General features: G+C 24.8%; 2 protein-coding genes across 6 annotated transcripts in view; one reads left to right on the top strand and one right to left on the bottom strand.

The window, feature by feature from the left end:
- Positions 1-1,119: 1,119 nt before the first annotated feature.
- The window catches only part of Grd (GABA-gated ion channel), a 41,333-nt gene continuing 30,083 nt past the window's right edge, over positions 1,120-12,369 (bottom strand). For 3 of the 4 annotated variants that reach the window (XM_016911804.2, XM_026440997.1, XM_016911842.2), the window contains 6 exons: positions 6,336-6,418; positions 5,764-5,841; positions 5,530-5,670; positions 3,135-3,287; positions 2,777-3,036; positions 1,120-1,836 (listed from right to left, as the gene is read on the bottom strand). In XM_016911804.2, the coding sequence (XP_016767293.1) occupies positions 1,450-1,836; positions 2,777-3,036; positions 3,135-3,287; positions 5,530-5,670; positions 5,764-5,841; positions 6,336-6,418 (1,102 nt within the window). In that variant the 3' untranslated portion in view covers positions 1,120-1,449. 4 annotated transcript variants of the gene reach the window in all.
- Positions 9,693-12,139, top strand: LOC113218825. Of its 2 annotated transcripts, none has more exons than XM_026441166.1 (2): positions 9,693-10,201; positions 11,911-12,139. In XM_026441166.1, the coding sequence occupies exons 1-2, from the start codon at positions 10,043-10,045 to the stop codon at positions 11,926-11,928; spliced, it is 177 nt and encodes a 58-aa protein (XP_026296951.1). In that variant the 5' UTR covers positions 9,693-10,042; the 3' UTR covers positions 11,929-12,139. The 2 variants fall into 2 exon arrangements, with proteins under 2 accessions (XP_026296951.1, XP_026296948.1); XM_026441163.1 differs by lacking the exon at positions 11,911-12,139 and adding an exon at positions 10,731-10,941 and having other exon boundaries at positions 9,702-10,201.

A 12,369-nucleotide genomic window follows, 5' to 3' on the forward strand; every position in this document is an offset into this window, starting at 1 on the left:
TTTTTTTCAAAAAATAGTTGATTAACTCGAATATTGTGATTTCGAAAAAAATTTTATGAATTGTTCAGAATAAGTTAATGACTAAAAATACAAAATCATAACATTTTAATTTTATCAATCAAAACTATTAGACAAAGGTCGAATCTATAATAATCAATCGTTATCTAAATTGAAGATGATGAGTATAATTTAGTGCTTGTTTTGGCATATAACTATTCATAATTATTCAATTTATTGGCCCGATTGCTTATTTTCAGAATGATATAATTTTTCTATGATTGATTATTTTTATGGATTAGTGATTTTTATACATTTATTTCTATTTAGAATAATTAATTGAATAAAAAGGTATTTTATATATCAACATATTATAATTTAACACTTAGAAGATTGGACGATATTATTTTTTATATATATATATTTCTAAGATGAGCAATTTTTCCATTTGTCCAAAGAATAATAAATAAATAACAAATAATATTTGCTAATAAAAAATATTCTAATTAATTATTAAATATTTTTGAAATTATAGTTTAAATGTATGTAGATGTATTTTTACATTATAAATCAATAAATATTAATAATATTGTTTATCTAATTTAAATTCACTATAATAAAAGTTTTAAACACAAAGAATCATAGTTCATCTTCTAAGTGTTAAGATCGTTAATAACGTATAAAATTTTGAAAAAAATGATTCCAACCAATTTTTATTTCTCGAATCACTTTAAACAATTTTCATTCCTTATTATTTTTTTAACATATATTACAAACTTATATTATAAACTTTATTAAATCAATTAAATTTTTAATTTTTAATTTGATATTTTCATCCATTACTAATATCGATTGATACTAATAATATTAGTGAATTAATACTAATAAATTCTTTTGCATTACTATAATACATTTGATAATAAAATTAAATTTTTCTATACAAATAGATTTTATATAAATTATAAATCTGATTATTTCTATTTCAAATTATAAATGTCAAATTTAATATGCAATTTGTCAATTTACTAATTATTAATCAATAAATTATTATGCAATAATGAATATTAATAGCTTATGAATATTCGTCATCCAATAAATGGAGATCCTACATCGTGTTTTACACAAATATTTCCTTCGGTTTTTTTTTTATTTGTCTCGTTAGATTTATTAAAGTATTTACAGTTCCAATTCTCTTTTCACTTCTTATTTAATACGATTAAATTTATGAATGATAACGATAATATTCAATATTTATTCAATCGTTCAAAGCTCTCATTATCTTTGTTTGTTAAGTGATTCGACTACTTCGCGAAGAAAAAGTAAATCTTATTACACAAATAATCTCTCAAAATAATATTTCTAGATTGGTCGAACATTATTTCCTCATAAGTAACTCCACGGAGAATGTTCGTACATGTGTTTTCTCTTCAATATTTCGTTTAACGACCAGTCTCACGTGCCATTTGAATTCACGTTGTAATAATTGATACGCTCGCTTCTTGACAAGTATGCAAACCAATAAAATACGTTGATCGCTAGGAAGAATAGAGGGAACACGATGCGGCTGGCTCGATCGATTTTTGATACAGAATTGTATCTAGGAGTCCTCCTGCGTCGTCTTCGACCCGATTCCTTTCTGCTTGGAGGAGTTTGACGAGGAGGTGGACTACAGGCCACGCAGGACATTTGCCAGTGACCCATTGCAGGATTTTTGCTCGGTTCTGGAATTGCTGATAACGGTATTACCTCGATCATACCGTCTTCACTCATTGTGAAATTACGACTTGGATGTTCACGAGTTGCTAAGTTTCCGGCAGTTCTTTTGTTCGATTGGGTAATCTGAAATAATAAATATTCTGTTAGTTGAATAGAATCATTCATAAGAAATGAATACACACATGCACACACACACACATATATATATATATTTCTTTTGAGATTCTTTTTCTGAGATTTCATTTTTAATATTTTAATAATAATAATAATTGATTTCTAGTTATTCCATTTTAACTGGGTTTCTTCTATTTTTTTGTATTTAATAAAAATTAGCATGAAAAATAAATTTGACACGATGCCAAAATGAAAGAAGCAACAAGAACGTATATCCATAATTTCGCTATATCATGATTACCTAATGGAGATGATATTTCTCGTTTCTAGATCATCTTTTATTAATGCTCACCATCAAGTTTTCGCGCAAGCATGTGTTCAATATTGATGGAAACATAAAAGCTAGGTATGATAGATTGTTACATATTAGCAATATAACGATTTTAATCTTTAGTCGGGAATATCGAAAAATCAGATTTGCCGATTTTTTGTAGCCACTGTGGAACGATGCCAAGACAGCGGAGCATGAATTCTTACAAAGTATGAATATTAAACGATCTTATCCATACTCGTGAAATACTTTGAGATTTATTATATTATCCTTATTGGAATTGAGAAGAAACATATTTTTATTCATTGTCAAATTATCTTTAGTAACTGAATTAAGTAACTGAAGTAATTTGAATTTTTTAATTATAATATAATAAAAAAATATTTCTTGCTATATTTATGATGTACAATTCCACGATAAATTAACATTTGATTTATTATTTTTATTATTTACTATTAATATTATTAATAGTAGATACTACTAATATTATTAATAGTAGACCTTTTTTTTTAATTATAATTATAATGAAAAGTTAATATAATATAATAGTTTTGCTCTTATTACTTGAGTAGTAAAATACTCAATAATGATAAATTATTTTCAAAATATGAAAATTACTGGTTCTTTCTTCAATGGCCGCGTATCCGCTTCCTCTTCATCGCTGGAAGTTTCACTTTCGCTCAGATCCGAACTGAAATAACACTCGCCAGAACCGTACTTGGTGAAATAATGGACCACTGCGAATTGTATAATGGTGGCGAAAATGAAGGCGAACGAGAGGAAAACGAAGAAATCCAAGGCAGTGGGGTAAGGAACTTTTGGCAGATCGGTTCGCGCCTCTAATCCCAAAAATGTCATCGTTAACACAGTTGTTATTCCTTTAAACAGATTTTTAAAATTTTCCTTCTATATAAAAATTGTTAAAAAAATTATAGTTCTGGTTAATATAATAAATATTCACGATCTATGAAGTTACCTAATGATACACGATCTGCAGTAGCTTCTCGATTTAACCAGAAGGAAACCCAAGACAGGACGACTAGCAAAACACAAGGTCCATATACTTGTATAAGAAAATTACCCATATGCCTCTGCAGATGAAAATATACCAGCAACATCGAATATTCCGCTAAAATCAAATAATACTTTTAATATATAAAATTTTGTTATACTTTTTATCTTGTCTGAAATAATATAAAAATCAAGATATATTGTATTTTTATTATATTTGTTTAATATTAATCTTTATTATTTATATTATATTAATAAATAATAAATAATAAATATAATAAATAAATATTAAAAGTATTAAGTAAAATTTACATTAAATGTAAAAAATATAATTGTTCAGAAGAGAATAAATTATCCCTTAATAAAAGATTATATAATTCTATCTTATCTAAAATATAATTAATTATTATATATAAAATATAATTATATAATAATTATTATAGTCCATAACAAACTAAAAATATTTTTAAATAAAATATCGAACATAATAAAATAATACAATATTCAAATATCTTTTTTCTATACAATAATAAATATACAATGTAATCATATAATTAGCAGTATATGAATGTTTCTACAATAAAATAAACAAATTTAAATTTAAAAAAAAGTAAAAGCATCAACTCAATATTTATAATTTTTTTCCAGTTCGATATTCTTAAATTTCATTCAAATTATATATATATTATAATATTTATTTTCTATTTATTTCAATTTTTATTTCTATCTCAAATTCCATATCAAATATTAATTCGTATTAATTCGACCGGAATCGAAATCAAACACAGTTGTGATCATTAACTTCTTTGGTTACGCTTGAAACCTGTCGCATCGAACGCATCATCCAATTCTCCTCTGCTTTTATTTGCCTTGCATTTTTTCGCTCGATAACGTTTACAAGCTGGAGCAACTTTATTGGACTTCATCTGATACATCATTCTGTTTCCTGTATATTATTTCCGGTATCCGACACGGCATCCATTTCGATTATACAAACAAACAATGCACGATTATTTGCCTTTTGCATTCGTAAATTCTTTCAAAATCAGTGTTTTTTAATTTTTTTAAAGTATAACCTTATTACAACAGCGAAATAAACTGCTCTATTTTTGCTCTATTTTCTCACTTGTATAAATAAATTATTTATATCTATTTCTTTTGATTTATTTTATTATCTTTTTTAGTTTTTTTAGTTTAATAATATATTTTAAATTTAGATAAAAAAATAAGATCGATGAGAGAGAAATTAATCAAAATAGTATCGATTCTTTTTATCGATCAGATATATTCAAAGTAATTAAGAAATAAGAGAATTTTATTTTTTTTAAGTTCTTTTTTTTTCTTTTCTTTTCTTTTTATAGAAGAATTATTCAAAAGTATTTGAAAAAGAATACAATTACATTTTGAGGTTAGTTATCGTTAAAAGAAAATCCTATTACAATATCAATTTAATTGTACTATTAATTCTTTAATTTTGGAGATATTTTTCTTGTAAAATAACTTTTTACTTCTTTTTTGAATCAAATATTCTATTATATCACTTGTTTGCGAAGCATTAATCGATGCTAATCCAATTAAAAGTTGAAATCCTCGCGTCTTAACCTCTTTTCTCCTTATCAATCGATGGAAATGGAATTTTTTTGGAAAAGAATGTTGCAATTAATCGTCGTTACCAACTTTTGTTAGAAAGTTGGAAAATTCTATTTTTTTCTTTATTCTTTTTTCATTTCACTTTCTATCTACATCTTTTGTTTCCTCTTTCTCGTATTTCTTTTTTCTTTACATCACGTCGTCGTTCTTTCTCGCACCACTTTCTGGTCAATTTCAACCTATCAGTCTTAGCTTTATTCCTACCTGTCGATATTCTTCTCGTAGAATCTCGTAAACATAGCAATAAAAGTTTCCAATCGAATTTTTTTGCAATCGTTAAGAGACATTTCTTTCCCTTGTTTCTCTAATTCAAACTTACCCGCCGACATCTATCGAGCTTTCAACGACTCTTAACAATAGTTTTTTTTTTTTTTTATATTTCCAGTCTTATAAGTGTTGTCTTATATTAGTCCAGTCTTATATTTTTTTTTAGAGTCGAATTAGAATTTTATTTGTAATAATTCTAATTATATATTTATAATATTACACATTTAAATATATATATTAATTTTTCAAATTTCTAAAAATTTGCTTCTCTATATAAATGTATATAATAAATACAATTTTAATAACGTAATTTTAATAAATAAATAAATAAAAAAATAAAATAATATAGCAAATAAAAACAAATAAATTATTCAACAAATTAAACAACACTTTTTGCAATATAAATTTAGAAATAAATTGTGTAATAAGAAGTGTCGACTCACCGTGTGAAAGGGTCGTCGATGCAGAATAATTTGCAGTCGGATTGGCAACTAAATCGAATTGGGATAATTTCATGTCCTCGGCGATTGCTACTTGTCGAGCGCTGTTCCACTTGTAGATCACGTCCCGCTTCGTGTAACCGACTGCAATCAAGAGAATATTTCTTAGCTTAACTCGTTTGCCAAGGAACTGTAAAAAAAAAAAAGTATCGAATTCGTTCCTCGTTTAAGTGTCACCTTTCTTATTCAATGAAAACTTCTCCCCAGAGATGTATTTGTGATTTAAATCGCTCTCTTTTTCTCTTTCTCTCTCTGCTTTTTTCCAGCACAAGTAAAAAAAAAAAAATACTGTTACTTATTTGTTATCAAAGAATTTTATGTTTTTAATATTCTTCATCTTTGGTTTTCAAGATTTCTTATTTTTTCAATAATTTGTTTCTTTTTTTTAATACTATAAAATTACACAAAGCTAGAAGAATTCTTTCTTTTTAATATTTTTTATCTTTCATCAAGAAAAAATAAAGAGTCCTAATTTCCTAAATAACTTTTTTTTAAATAATATATTAATTATTTCTTTAAAATTTTTATTCTTCTTACCATTTTTTCTACGTCCAATTTTCAATTAAAAGCAAAAATTTTATTCTAGATATAGAATATAAAGATTCAAGTTAGAGGAGAAATGAGAGAAAGATTAAGATTTGTGATCAAAGCTTTTTTAGCGTTAATTTTAATAAAAATTCTTTATAAATATTTGAAATTGTTTTCACTAATTTTTTTTTTAATTTTATCTTTTCAATTCGTGAACTTACAGCTACCAAATTGTAGTGGACATCTTTGTGTATCCATTGGAAAATTTTCAAGATTCATTGGACATCCTGCCTTGATCGTGAGTCTAAAATTAAATATTTATATTATATTACTAAAGAAATAATCTTATGAGAAATATATTAAATAATTACCTCTAACATTTATTCAAACTTAAAAATTATTATATTTTTATTATATTTAATGACTGTAAAATAAATGATTAATATTTATTATTATTATTATATTAAGAATATAAAATTTTTATATTAAGAAACATAGTATACAAAAAACCACAAAATACATAATAATATTTGAAGAATAAAGTAAATCTCTGTTTAAGCTCCTAAATTTTGTCAAATTTTTTTACAAAAATCCGCAATTCAATCATTCATCCCATCAGATCAAAAATCAGATTTCGATACATCTCCAATTTTTTATTCGAAACATTATGCATTAGATCGTAGATGATATAAATTACAAAAAAATGGAAAAAAATATTCATCATATAATATGGCTTTGTTCGATCGACCTCGATCTCGCGTCCATTAGAATTATCCATCTGTTTGATACACTCTTGACCGACGTATAACACTTGGCATATAACTCAGTTTTGTTCTTCACGCTACGCGGCGAACATAATAACCCGATATTATGGATCTCTGAAATATTCGATTCGCGTTATCTCTCTACTTGTTCCCTATGTGGTACCATTAGTCTGTTGAGCTATCTACTAATTCGAATATAATACAATTCCGTGCATATATATATATATATATATATATATATATATATATATATATATATATACACACAATAGATACGAGATATAGGATCGTGATATCGGAAAATATTATTTAGCATCGGTAGAACGAACATTTTCGAGTGTTTTCGAGCGCAACGGATGAGGAGAGCCACGAAGCTCGGCTATTGTTCTTTTGGCACGACGGACAGGTGGCGAATACGAATTTTCAGGATATATGGAATAATCTTTCATTAGTAGAAATTCTGTGGCTGTTCCGCAGATATCCTTTTGTTTTAACCTGTTTTCATGGAGATTGCATAGTATCAGATTGATATATGATGAAATATTATCGTTTCCTCGAATTTGATAGATTAGGATGATCCATTAAATCTTATGTTGTTCTCGATTGTTATTAATTATTCGATATCGATAATGTTTGTTGTTGTGTATTTATATTATCTATGAGAATCAATGTTTCAAAAATAATAATTTGGTGATAAAGAATTGGATATATACAATGCTGTTATTGAAAAATATATTTGGAAAATATTAAAATTATTTTGAAATATTAATTTATTATTGATGATATAATAAATATAATCAGGTAATGAATTTCTTAATGATGATAAATATTATATACATATATATATATAATATTTTTATTTTTCTTGATATATAAAGAATTTAATTTTATTTTATATCTTGAATTTTGATATCTTGTATTTTATATATTTTTCTGCAAAAGTTTCCATATTTTTATTAAGATTGAAAATTTCAACTTTCAAGTTCTACAATCGCAAGATAATATAGATTATAATTCCAAGTTTGTTGCAATATCGTATTACGAGTTTAATGTTAAAGATGTCTCTAGTGTCGACTACTAGTTAAATGGATAGACTAAAGATAAAGCACATGGTACCGAGTTTTAATTAGAATTACGGTAATATACATGTATATTAAATGTGTCAGAATATTATATGAAATTGTTTTTAAATAATCAGGTTATATTATAATATTATATTATTGTAATAGTGTTATCATAAATTTTGTAAATAAATTTGAATGTAATTTAATTCTCAAGTTACGAGTAATTTAATTTTGTATTAGAAGCGCCTGTACATAGGCAATTATATTAATCTGCTGATGTTAAGTCAATTACCTTGTATATAATTTGATTTTATCTTGATATCTTTGTAGTTTTTGAAGTTTTAATTGAAAAAAATAATTTTTATCATTACTATCACTAAATCTAATTAATAGATAATAAAATAAAATAATGGATAAAATTAGATAAATATAACTTCATATAGAGAATAATAAACAGTTTAATATCAATACTTCTTATTGATCGTTTATCAATTCGTTTTTATAACGAAATTTATTATTATTTATTATTTTTTAGTTTTATCAGTTACATATGTTTTTCAACATTTAATCACATAGTTACTATAGCTTAGGCATTTTGATCGAGGTATTGAACATGTTCAACCAAGGATAGATCTCGAGCAATTTACTTTCGACGATTTTCCACTAAATTTCTGGACTTTTACAAGAGTTCTTTACAGACTAATCTCAATCACAGCTCCGATCGATCTTCTTCCAAATGATCAATCGGTTTCGAAGCTTAATCCATTGTTATCGACAATTCAATAGTAGAGAAAAAAATCGTATGACGAATGTTTTAAATGTTTAAAAAAAATAATAAAATAAAACATAATTAAATATATGATATTGTTATAAATTTTTTCAAAATTCTCTTTTATCATTTTGTTTTAATTTTTCAATTTTTTTCCCCCTTAATTAACATATTCTGTGCAAGTCATAATAATTTGTAATTAAAAATGAATAAATATAAGTTAATTTTCGAATAATTCAAATTTGTAATTAAGATATTTCAATGTTTGTAATAAGATAAATATAAGACGCAAGTTTGAGAGAAGATAACAAAATTCATTTCCTGTTGGAGAAACTAAAGTAAATTAATTAAGCGATTAATTAATATCAGCTCGATATCGACATATTTCCGCGTTTCAACTTCAAATATGAATCTGAATTTTCTATTATGTTTTATTATGGTTCGATTCATCATATTCAGATTTCAAACACACCGGTATGATGTTAAATTTTCTTCTCACGTCAAAATGATATTTTATTTTATTTCGTTGGATATCCATTGGAAGCATTTTACAAAGAGAAAAATCCTTTTATATTTTAAAATTTATTCTTCTCGAATAAGAAATAAATCGGGACAATACTCGAATATAATAATTGATACGATAATCAATTTATTATATGAATATAGTTTGACAACATTGAATGATAAATATCATAATCCATGAATTATCATAAAATTTTTTTTTTAATGAAAATAATCAAAAAAACAAAAAAATTATCTCCTCATTGATTTCAATGACTTTATAATATATTGCAATACATTTTTAATAATTTTGAAAAACTTTTGTCTGTTAGTTTACCTTAAATTCATTGATATGTTTATTTTGATTTTCTTTTTCTCTTTAAAAAAAAAGAAAAAAAATAATAAGAACTAATCAATTTATATTTATAATTAAATCTCGATCCTAATCTAGATTCCAGATTGGATTCTTATTTATGTACTGTAATTTTAAAATATATCAGTTAACACATTCAATTTTAAGAATTTCTTTCTTTTTTTTTCTTTTCTTTTCCATATTCAATATTTGACTTTTGTTCAGTCAATAAGATTCATAAATATTGACACAAAATAATATTCTTTTATCTCTTATTATCTTTATTATCATTTATTATTACCTTTATCTTCAAACTTTATCTTCATTGTTATTTATTTTTTATGTCAAAACTTGATTCAAAATTCGCATCCCCCCCCCATTTTTCTTATCCAATTTTCAATAACACGATTTCAATTTTCCTTCCTTCTATTGATCGATCACGCTATCTCTGTTTGGAAAGTTAGCAGGATGATTCTCGATGTCGATTACAAACGTGTTCGACTACGTTGGAAGATGTGTCGAGCGACGTTTACGACTGGAGGAGGAACTTTTCACCTTAATTGCCGGGCGAAAAGCAGGAAACGTTTTCGAAGTTGAAAAGGGTTCGTTGGTACATCAAAAGCACTTGTTCAGCAAGGTGACGTCATCTCCTTTTTCAAATCTTTCTCAAACGATTTTGTAACGTTCCACGTGTTTCCGTGAGATAGAATTGTACTCGATTATCAGCCATTCTATTCTTTTGACCTTTTGAAAATAATAGCAGCATGATAGCGTGCTAAAATTAATAAAGTAACGCAAGAAATAGTAAATTTAATGTGCTAAATAATTTCTAAGTTTAATTTTTAACAATATAATATAAATTTTTTTAAATATATACAATTTGTACTATTTATATTTATATAAAAATGATAAAATCTTTACCAATTCTTCAACGAGATAATCGAAATGATTAAAATCTAGTTAATAGTTAATCTAATTAGTTAGTTAATTAAATATTATATTATTATTCAACGCAGAAATTCAGCAACGAAAAATTCGAAATTTATATTCGGACGATATAATTTGAATTACAAGAAATGTTTGCACCGAACAGATTCGATATTTATTGCTATCCACTGGTAGACCCCTTTGTATCGTCGGTGAAAATAATTTTCATTGTTCATCAGATCGAATGGGTTTCATTGTGGACCGTGTGCAGCTTGCTCGAGAGCTTGACGTTTGAATTTACCGCCATGAACGAAACGAACGTTCGTTTACACGCCGAGAGACCGGAATCACAAAAAATATCGAGAAACCAGAGGTTGTTGATTTGAAAATTGAATTGAGGACAATAAATTTCCAAGGCATAGTTAAAATTTTCGTTCGAAAGAAAGGAACAAAAAAATTCTAACCTAAAACAATTACTTAATTTTTTTTGTAAATATTAATATTTATAAAAAAAATTATATGCAATCAAATTTCTCGGATGTTTAATTTCGAAACATTAATACTATTAAATTATTTTTATTGTTATAATTTTATGAATTAGAAGTTATTATCAAAACTGTCGTCTATTGAGTTTATCGAATCATACGAGTTTCACAAGATCTTGACTACGATTTAAAAAAAAATTGTTTTTTTAAAATTTAAAAATGCGAATAACAGATATATCAAATTGAATATTATTTGAAAGTTATGTTAGATTGATCTTAACTTAAGGTTATTATGCTATAAAAATAAGATTCATTTAAAAAGATATCCAAATTACAAAGTCTTGAGAAAAAATTATTACTTATAATAATATTTTTTTTTTTTTTAGACGAATAAAGTATTCAAAATTATATACAATAAACAGTATATTTATAAGCATATTTATTCTATGCTTAATTTAATCTATGCTAAATATTGCAAATTATTTATAATAAGAAAAAAATTGTTTTTTTCATATTTAATCTGTATAATTAAGTATGTAAATTTCATTTTAAGTATGTAAATTAAATATGTAAAAATAGAAATGTGAATATTTTTTTAAAAATGAAATCATAATCTTGTGTATAATTCTGAAAATTGAAAATATTGACATTAATATTAATTAATGTATACTTCCTGTTTTTTAGTATTATTATCTCTTATCTTTTATCGGTGTGAATTAATATTAATACTTTTATTGATTCTGATTATCAGATATTATAACTCGATTTTTGCAATGTCACAAATGATGCAATATTAAATCAATTTCAAATCATATTTAATTTTCATATTAATTTTATACATGTTATGTAAACATCTATGCTAAATTTAAAATATCACGCTAAAAAATATGATAATTAACAACATATGATCGTTTATCAGAGATATATGTTACAGGAAACAGAGCAAAAATAAAATCTGAAATTTAAACTTCTGGCTGCATTCCAAATGAGCACGCTACAAATTGAAACAAACTATATGCTTCAAATGTGTATTGGGAATTCTTGTTATTTATGGTCGGATTTAATACTTTCTAATGGTCTCATTGTTATTTCTAATAGTTTATTACAATTAATATATATTAATTAAATGGGAAACTGTGCTATTACTATTATAAAACGATAAAAAAATTACATTATTACAAAAAATATCAATAATAAATAAATTTTAAAAATTTCAAAAAAAGAAATAACCTTGAGAAAAAATAAATGATAAATCATAATATTTATTATATATAAATGAAATATTCTGTATATTAGAATGACTAACTTTTAATAATAAAATTTTTGCAACATATCATATTTCTATATTACGTCAATATCACAGTTCAAAATAGTAGAATTAACGTCTATCTCT

The sequence above is a fragment of the Apis mellifera genome, linkage group LG1, assembly GCF_003254395.2.
Source record: "Apis mellifera strain DH4 linkage group LG1, Amel_HAv3.1, whole genome shotgun sequence".
Taxonomy (NCBI): Eukaryota; Metazoa; Arthropoda; class Insecta; order Hymenoptera; family Apidae; genus Apis; species Apis mellifera.